The sequence below is a fragment of the Zosterops lateralis genome (assembly GCF_965231275.1).
Source record: "Zosterops lateralis genome assembly, chromosome: 16".
NCBI classification, from domain to species: domain Eukaryota; kingdom Metazoa; phylum Chordata; class Aves; order Passeriformes; family Zosteropidae; genus Zosterops; species Zosterops lateralis.
In genome coordinates, this window is record NC_139776.1 from 7,608,491 (window position 1) to 7,617,851 (window position 9,361).

General features: G+C 62.8%; 1 protein-coding gene across 1 annotated transcript; it reads left to right on the forward strand.

The window, feature by feature from the left end:
* The first annotated feature begins 1,303 nt into the window (after positions 1 to 1,303).
* On the forward strand, positions 1,304 to 4,808 carry TCF15 (transcription factor 15). The gene is made up of 2 exons (XM_083873376.1): positions 1,304 to 1,819; positions 3,683 to 4,808. The coding sequence occupies exons 1-2, from the start codon at positions 1,343 to 1,345 to the stop codon at positions 3,755 to 3,757; spliced, it is 552 nt and encodes a 183-aa protein (XP_083729502.1). The 5' UTR covers positions 1,304 to 1,342; the 3' UTR covers positions 3,758 to 4,808.
* Positions 4,809 to 9,361: the final 4,553 nt, after the last annotated feature.

Here is a 9,361-nt window from a genome sequence, read left to right on the forward strand (position 1 = left end):
CAGCCCTGGCAAGCCTCCAAGATTTCCCTCAGCATCCTTCTCTGGCTGTAGAGCTCCTGGACAGGGGGACTGCAGCTGGCACTGCCAAGTCTCCCAGCCAGATCCCCAGCAGCCCTGGGGCTGTCTGCCACGAGCCAGATCCTGCCCTCCACGTGTTTTTGCAGTTTGACCTGCATAATTCCTGGAGCACTGTGGAGGAGGAGGAAGAAGGGGAGGAAGGCAGACAGGAAGCCTCCTGCCTGCTTGGTTCATCGAGCTACCCCCCTGCCTGCTCCTGGGAGCACTGGGTTCAGGGTTGGGGGTTTGAGGGCAGAGTGGGACCTACACAGACCTCTCTGGTGAGGAGGAGCAGGACCATAGTCTGTGCTATTGAGTGCCAAGGAACGACAAGGAGCAATGGTCAGGCTGGTGATTCCCGCTGCTGCCAGCTCATCACTCCCCTCTCAGGAAAAGACTCCGTGTTTCCACTGCCGGCACACACCTTCCTCCTGGGCGGGAGGAAATGCTCCTGGCAGTGCTGCCGGCAGTGCTGCCCGTGCTTCTCCACGTCCCCTGTCCCCTCCCATGGTGGGCAGGCACGGTGCCAGGCCCTGGGAAGAGAGGAGCAAGGAGTGCACCCCTGGGGGGCTGCCTACCCTTGCTGCACCCTGCCTGCCCCAGGCATCCTCCTGGGCACAGACCCTGTCCCAGTGGGGCATGGCAGGGTGTGGTGTGTCCCCCACTGGCATCCCTCTGATAAACACCCCAGGCACTGCAGCAGTGCCACCCACTCCTGGTTGCCTTCCCCATCCCAGCTCCTGTGCCCCATGTTCATCTCATGCCACCCTGTGCGGGACCCAGGGCTGGCAAGGGAGAGCCAGGCAGGGGCTGGGGACACGCTGCCTGTGGGCTGACTGTGTGTGACATCACTCTGCAGGTGACAGAGGTCACGACACAGGCAGCACTTGTTGGACAGTGGCCCTGGCACTGCCGCGGTTCAGTTACCACCGCGGGCATGACCCGAGGTCAAGGTGCCCGCAGCCAGGCCGGCGTGCCGGAGCGGGGCCAGGCCAGCGGCCAGAGCCGGCACTGGCTCTCAGGGCCGGGGTGAGGACGCTGGCCGCTGGCCGCTGGCCGGAGCTCGGGGGGCCGGCTGGGGGTGGGCTCCAGAGCCAGCCCCTCCCCGGCCGTATAAATTCCGATTCCCCCTGCAGACAGCCGTCCCAGCCCTGCTCAGCTGCCGCGGCGGAGCAGCAGCGGGAAGGCGTCCGGAGCCGCCGTCGCAGCTGTGCCGGCGGGGGAAGGCTCCCCGCAGCCTGGGGGGTCCCCCCAGCAGGGCCGGGGGTGCGGGGGACACCCCGCCATGGCCTTCACCATGCTGCGCCCCGTGGCCGCCCGCGTGCTCTACCCCGACCTCAGCATGCTCTCGGAGGACGAGGAGAACCGCAGCGAGAGCGACACGTCGGACCAGTCGTTCGGCTGCTGCGAGGGCGCCGAGGCTCGCCGCAAGCTGCCGCGGAAACCGGGGCCCATGGTGATGGTGAAGCAGAGGCAGGCGGCGAACGCGCGGGAGCGGGACCGGACCCAGAGCGTCAACACGGCCTTCACCGCCCTGCGGACCCTCATCCCCACCGAGCCGGTGGATCGCAAGCTGTCCAAGATCGAGACCCTCCGCCTGGCCTCCAGCTACATCTCCCACCTGGCCAACGTGCTGCTGCTGGGTGAGGGCTGCGAGGACGGGCAGCCCTGTTTCAGTGCCATCTATGGCGCCAAGGGCGACCTGGACAGCAAACAGCCCCGCAGCATCTGCACTTTCTGCCTCAGCAACCAGCGGAAAGGGGTGAGCGGGGTTCTGGGATGGGTTAGGGTTCCTCCTGCCCCTCCTGGCCTGAGTGGGGGCAGGAGGTTCAGCATGTCCCCAAGGGATGGGGGGCACCAGACCCTGCCTGGGCTGAGCAGGGCAGGAGACTCAACATGGCTCAGTGAGAACCACAGCTTCTGGCTCCAGCTCCCACTGGAGGTTTTAGCTGCTCCTGGCCAAATCCTGCTTGTAGCCACACGCCTACAGCTCCTGCTCACGTCAGAGGGCTGGGCTGCTCCCCCACGTCCATCCGAGCTGAGAGGTCTCAGGGGTTAAACAGTCACCCCGGGGCTGGCTGCATTGGTTGTCCCAGGGGGAGCTTCGAGTTCGCTGGCTGACCTCTTCCCCATCCCTATCCCTGTCCTCTTCCCCTTCCCCATTCGCATCCCTGTCCTCATCCCCATCACCATACCCAACCCTGCCAGCCCACCAGCACTGCAGCAGGGCTACTCCAGCAGCTCTCTGATGTGATGAGGACAGAAAGAGCCCAGCAGACACCCCCCAAGAGGGGCCAGACAGAGCTCCCCATCCAGCGTTCCCATGCAGGGTCTGCTGGCAGCACCAGCACACCTCCCACACAGCTGAGCTGGGCCATGGCAGAGCACCCCTGCCCTGCCCATCCAGATGATCCTCCCAGCACCCCGTAGCTTAAGGGACACCTTTCCTGTGAGCTGCCCATGCCAGGGTCCTGGGTGCCCTTGACCTAGGAATAGCTGTGCAGCATATGGGGTGCAGGGTGGGCGGCTGGAAGCTGCCTGATGTCTTGGACATCCCTTGGCAGGGACCTTGGCAGGGCTGTGAGCAGGGGCTGCTGTGCTTGCCACTGTTCCCACAGACCCTCAAGATGTCCCATGTGTGACCCCAAGCAGTACAGCCATGGGTCACACTCCAGCCCTCAGAGCTTTTCCAGCTTTTGCTGCTCCATTTTTAATTGCTTCCCTGTTCCTGCTGACCCCCTCAGCAGCCTCTCCAGCCCTCCTGGGTCCTCCAGCCCCAGTCCCTGGCATAGCTGGGATCTTCTGGGTTCCTTCCTGGGGCTGTAGCCAGGGGTCTGGCACAGTGCTGGATCCTGCAGAGGACCCTCTGGAGGCACTGGGGCTGGGAAGCTCCTGCTGGAGGGCAATAGGGGGAAGTGGGTTGGGATCCAACTCTGTGCATCCCAGCCCTGAGGCTGGGCTGGAAAGGGGCTGTACTGGGCTGGAAATGGATAAGGCTGGAAATGGAATGTACTACCCTGGAAATGGGCTGTACTGGGCCATGCTGGGCCGTGCAAGCTGGAAATAGGCTGGGTTGGAACTGGGCTCTGTTGGGCTCTGCTGATCCATGCTGAGTTATACTGGAATGTTCTGGGCTAAATCTGGACCATGCTGGTCTGTGCTGGGTTTTACTGGGAGTACTGGGCTGATGTTGTTCTCATTCACTGGGAGGTAGGTCTGAGTCTCCCCATCCCAGTTTGGACTGTGTGTGTCTCTCTAGGGCTGTAGATCTGTCTGGGGCTGTGTGTCTGTCCTGGGGTGCTACTGGCCCTTGCCACAGGTCTGAGCCCTGCAGGTATGAGCAGCCATGAGGGCTGTGTCCTGCAGGGTGACAAGGCCAAGGGGGCCCCACCTTGGAGGGCTCCACCACAGCACCCACCTCCCAGCCAACCACTCAACCATTTGTCAGGCATAGCCTCATCTGTCAGTCTGTCCACTCCAGGCAGCACAGAGCTGCCCCATGACTGAGCCGCTGGCCATCTCACAGTGGGTCCCCATGGAGGAGTCGGTGTGGTGGACAAGTGGGCAGGAGCAGGGTGCCTCCCACCCAGACACCCCATGGTAGCTCTCCCTCCTCTCTCTGCAGGGCAGTCGGAGGGACCTCGGGGGCAACTGCCTGAAGGTGCGAGGGGTGACGCCCCTGCGAGTGTCGCGGAGATGAGCCGGGGCCCGGCAGCACCCACCTGAGACAGCGGCACAGGCAGACGGAGCCAGAACAGCACACGCCAGCCCAGAGACCGCAGTGGGGAGGGAGGGAGCTGCTCACCCGAGGTGGCAGCGGCCGAGCCCAGGCTGGCACCGCACTGACACTGGCCCTGGAGCTGGCAGTGGGGCGGGAGGACGCTCCATGGCCGAGGCTGCCCACACGGGGCAGGGCCGGGGAGGGGGGTCCCCGCGCCCCAGGGCCGGGCTGGAAGGGGCCCATGTGCGGCCGGCGTCAAGGCACTCCGGGGGGACAGTGTCATGGCCCTGGGGATGCTGGTTGTGCACACGCAGCCGCTTGGAAAATAAAACCTTATTTTTGTGATGGGCCAGTGCCTGCCTGTCACCCCGGTGTGGGTCCCTGAGATGGCCCTGGACCCCCAGTCCTGCATTGCTGCACTCTGCCCTCCACCTGGAACATCATGACTGCTGCGATGTCACTGCCAATGCAACTGCCACCATTGCCACCAATACAACTGCCAGCAGCACAATGACTGTCCCCACTGTGACCACCACTACCACCATGATGACCATGCAGAGCCTTGCATAGTGGGGCTGCAGGCAGCAGCATCTGCATGAGGTCAGGTGGGGACATGGGGGGTTCTCAGGCCAGTTCCCCACATGGGATTTTGCTTGGGGGGCTGGACTGGCTGGGCAGTGCAGATAGCTGAGCCTGGGAATGGTGCTGTGCCGGGGCTGGTGGCTCCCAGGGGCTGGCGTGTCCCACAGAGCGGAGGCAGCTGTGGATGGGGCAGCTCAGGGCTCCCCCCAAGGGCTGAAGAACTGGAGCTGCCCTATCTCCCTGGGGTCCTGCAGCCAACCTGAAGCAGGGGGAGCATGCTGGGGGTCCCACTGAAGCCTGCCCCAGGGCAGAGGCTCTGTTGGGAACACACGGCACCTCTTGGCCCCTAGCTCACCGAGGTGAGCCTGCCCCAGGCTCCCTCCCCCGGGTTTGATTTATGGAGCTGACAGCGTGGTGCAGCTGTGAGAGCTGGTCCCAAGCAGGGACCGGGGTGGGTGGGAGAGGTTTGTTCTCAGCGTGGCTAATGTGTCCCAGACCCCAATAAACAGCCGTGAGATTCTCCAAACAGCCCAGGACACAGAATCCCTGCCCCCGGGTTTATCGGGGGGCAGGGGCCGTGGGGGCCTGTGCTCTGCAAACAACCCGACTCACACATAAAAGGGGACCATCCTCATGAAGTAGCGGCTCTGGACCCCCCCAGGGGGTCAGGGCTGCACACTGGTGTCCCAGGATGTCCCAGTGCCAGCAACCGGAGCCTCAGTGAGCTCAAATATGGAGACCATAAAACCCCAGTGAATCCCATGTCAGAGACTAGAGCCCTGGAAAGCTCCAGTATAAAGGCCATGCATCCCAGTATGTCCCAGTGCTGAGGCTGTGGGATGTCCCAGTGTTAAGGCCATGGATGTCAGCACACCAAGGATGGCACAGTGACCCCAGAGCAAGCTCCAGTGTAACAGCCCTGGGTCCCAGCACGTCCTAGTGCAGAAGTTGGGCACCCAGTAACATCCAGCGCTGGGGTTGTGGATTCCAGCATATCCCACTGCTGAGGCTATGGATCCCAGCATGTCCCAGTGACAAGCCTGTGGGTCCCAGTACATTCCAGCCCCTCCCAGCAGAGGGAAACGGTGACTCAGAGCTGCCGGGCTGGTGGGAGCCGGGTGCCCCTTTGGCCCGTGTGGGGTGAGTGTTGTGGCCACCGATCACTCACAGCCACCGGCGGCTCCCCGGCAGCCGCAGCCCTGCACTGAGCTCAGCCACGCTCCCCTCCCATCCTCTCCCCTTCCTGCGTGCAGACACCCTTGGAAAGGCTCTTGGCCGCTTTCTCTGAGACAGGAAGGTGTCCCCGAGTCTCAGGAAGGAAAAACACTCAGTGCTGAACCCACAAAGACCGTCTCTGAGGGGCCAGGGCTGGAGAGGCTCCAGGCCTGACATCACCTGGGAACTGGAACCAGAACCGCAGCTGCACTCCGCGCCTGGTATTTTTTTTTTTAACTTGTGTTTTTAAACTTTCTTTTTATAGATTTTTATTTTATTATTTTTTCCCCTTTCCCTTCTCCATTCCCCTCCCAAATACTTCAGCCTCCTCGCAGGCTGGCCAGCCAGGCTGGAATGCAGCAGGGCTGCACCCGCGGGTGCCGGGAGCTGCCTTGCTGATGGGACAGATGAGGCTGGGTCTGGCCAGGCAGGAGCTGCTGGAGCCGTGGGCAGGGGGTCAGGCTGGGGCTCACCCCCAGTGACAGGGGCCAGGACCTGATAGCCCCTGGTATTGCTGTGCACCAGGGCTGCTGGAAAGGGATCCACAGACACGCAGGGACACATGAGGGTCTGTCTAGCCATGGGGTGTGGGAGGACAGAGGGCAGAGGGGTCAGGCAGAGCCTGCACTCCGTGGGCAGAGCTGCTTTCCCGACCCACCGCCCCCAAGATGGGGCTGTGGAGTCAAACCATGTCTGAGTCTGAGTCAGCGGAGCAAGAGAAACCAGACAGGGATGGAGGACACAAAGACAGATTTTGGGCCCAGGATCCAGCCCTATTCATTCCTTGTCCTTTGGCAACACCTTTGGGTGGTGGGTCCTTTGGGACCCTCCCTGGGCTTCCCCCAGAGTGGAGGCTTATTATAATGATCCCAGTGTATCCTGGAGCAAAGTTCAGTTGTTTGTTGCCTGGGGAATCCTCGCTATGACAGTGACAGCCATCAACTGAGTCACAGCTCACTCCAAGCCCTGTCGGACCTGGGGACAAAGGACTGGGAAGGGGGCCCCAAGGTCTAGATGGCACTGAGCGCAGATGGGGTGACACATCTCTGCTGCCCAGGGCAGGGTGGAGAGAAAGATCAGGGAGGGATGGGCAGTCAGGGATGGGATAGGATTGAACGGGACGGGATGGGCAGACCAAGGGGCAGCACGATGGTCCTCCAGGTTGGGGTGCTGGGCAGTCCCTGCCTCCCCATGCCAGCAGGGAGTACTGACTCTCAGACTGCACTGACTCTCCAGCACCCTGCCAGGATCCCTGGGGGAGAAAATGGGCAAAGAGTCTGCCTGAGACCCCCAAGACACCTGCCAGAACTTCACCATCACAAGGGATGCACAGCAAGAAAGCTGAAATGTCTCACATATCCCAGTGGTCAGTGGACTCTGCTGCAGGGCTGCCACCACCACGCCGTGTCCCCCCCACGCCCCGGACCCCTCAGAGCCGTTCTCCCTGCTGGGACCTCGTGCCAGCTGCGGTCCCTGGGGACACGGGCCTTGCAGCAGGGACAGGGTGTGAGGCCGTGGCGCGGGGTGAACGCCAGGTTAATCTCCCGCTGGAGCTTCCCTCTGCAAACAATAAGACAATGCCCGGCCGGGGCCGCCTGCGTAACCAGCGGCGCGGAGGGGAAGTTGTAATATTTGGATTTAGCCCTCAGTAAATTAAGGAAGAAAAAGGAAAAAGCGCTGGGGGTAATCAGAGCAGGGCTGGCCCCGTGCCCTGCCCCACAGCCAGTGGCCCTGGGGGCTCAGCTCAGCCTGTGGACAGCAGCTGAGCAGGGCCAGCGGCTCCAAGTCAGTGAGGCTGGGCACGGCTGGGAGAGGGACACGTCCCTCAAGGCCAGGCAGAGGACGGGCATGTCCCCACCATGGGGACAGCAGCCCAGAGGGTCAAGGCTTGGATACCCAGCATGGCTGTGGGCAAACATGTCCAGCCACATCAGAAAAATTGGATCTGGGCCAGGAGGTTATTTTAATCCAAACCTTTTCATGGGAAAAAAAAAAAATCCTATTTCTGCAGCTGGAGTGGCTGGGCAGGAGAGGGCCCAGGGGGGTCATCACCTTCAGCTGGCAGTGGGTGGCAGGAGATGACAAGGGAGGGGGCAGTCCCAGGCTGTCCCCATTGCACTGCCCCTTTCCCAGCATAAACCCCGCAGTGGTGCCGGCTCCCTGGGATCCCACGGCAGGGCTCACACTCCATCAAACAGGCACCGTGGTTGGAGATGGGGCTCTTAGAGGGGATGGGGAAAAGTCTCACTGCGGGGGATCCCTGCAGATGCTCAAGTCAGGAACAGTGCTGCAGGGATGTCCTTAAACCCTCCAAAACGTGGCCTTCCCCCACACCAGCAGCCTCACTTCCCCAGGGCTGCCCCTGCCTGCCCTGGCCCCAGTGGGGTGAACAGGGCAGGGACAACCCAGGGAGCCGGTTTAGGGGGACAGGGCTGGATCCACCCTGCAGGATCTGAACTGGGGTCTTGGGAGGGCTGCATTCCCCGCTGTGCCCTGGGAAGACACTTCTCCCACTTGGTGGCCCGGGCAGTGTGGGGCTGGCAGAGGGCTGGGGCAGCTGGGGGAGAGGTGAGCACAGGCAGCAGCGGCACGGGAAGGCCTTCGGCACCGTGCCTCGCGCCGGGAGCCCATTTCCCCACAACAGGGGCCCTTATCAGCGGCAAATCCTCAGAGTGGTCCCAGGGGGGACCTCCAGCCCTTCCCCTCCACCTACCCCACCGCTCTCCCGCTCCGGTCCACGTCAATGCCGCCGCGAAGGTGTCGGAACAATCGCCTGACAAAGAGCTATTTTTAGGGGCCGGGGCTTGGAGCGAAGATACGGCCCGGCCGCTGACAATGGGGGGAAGGGGGCTGGGCTTCCCCCGTGACCACTCGGCAGCAGAAGGACCTGTAAGATTTCCTCGATGACCCAGGCCCGTACAATACAAGGAAAGCGCGAGAGGGAGATACCCCCGCCAGGACGAGCTGCTCCTTTACCTAATGGGAGTGACCCGGGGTGAGGGGCTGCGAGGTTTGGGCCAGCGGCCTCCCCTGGGGGAGACTCCCACACCGGGAGGGAAGTGGGGTGAAGCCTGGCCGTGCTCAGCATTCCATGAGGTCGGGGTGGGGAGGGCCGGGCTGGCTGCCTTCTGAAGGGCATGGGGAGATCTGGGGCGGGGGGGAGGTCAAAGGGGTGCAGACATAGCTCAGCACAGCCCCCTCCCCTCCAGGCTGGCTCACAGCTCAAAGCAGAGCCTGGACATGGTGGGAGGATGGTGACAAACAAACCCAGGGCTGCATGTCCCCACCTAGCCCTGGTCTGAGCATGCCATGAGCCCAGGATCCTGCCCTTACTCAGGCTGGACCTGGATGCCTCTCCTCCCACCTCGGGGTCTCCCCTAGCTCAGCCTCAGCCACAGCTGGACCAGCCGCTGTGGGCAGTCCTTTAGGGGAAAAGTGATGTCCTGGGCTGCACGGCAAGAAATTGGGCTAAGAAGGTGAAGGGCAGAGAGAGAAGGTCATGAGGTACTGGAATAGGTCAAGGCTTGACCTGATTGCTGGCCCGGCTGCCGGCTCAGCAGGGGGATAAGCCCCTTCCATAGACAGCGCCCGAGACCCCAGAGACCCCGCACAGCGGGCCGGACTCCACCGCCCTGCGCCCGCCCCGGGGTCTGGGAGGGCCGAGCAGGGCCGGTGGAAGGGCCGGGAAAGGGCTGATAGAAGGGCCAGAGAAAGGCTGAAGAACGGCGGGGACAGGGCTGTGGAAGGGCCAGGACAGCACCGTGGAAGAACCGAGAGAAGGGCCGA

Bases quoted from the DNA above. Each gene is read 5' to 3' on its own strand.
- TCF15 (XM_083873376.1), top strand. From the start codon at position 1,343: ATGGCCTTCACCATGCTGCGCCCCGTGGCCGCCCGCGTGCTCTACCCC. The intron at 1,820-3,682 runs GTGAGCGGGGTT...CTCTCTCTGCAG, and splicing joins TCAGCAACCAGCGGAAAGGG to GGCAGTCGGAGGGACCTCGG.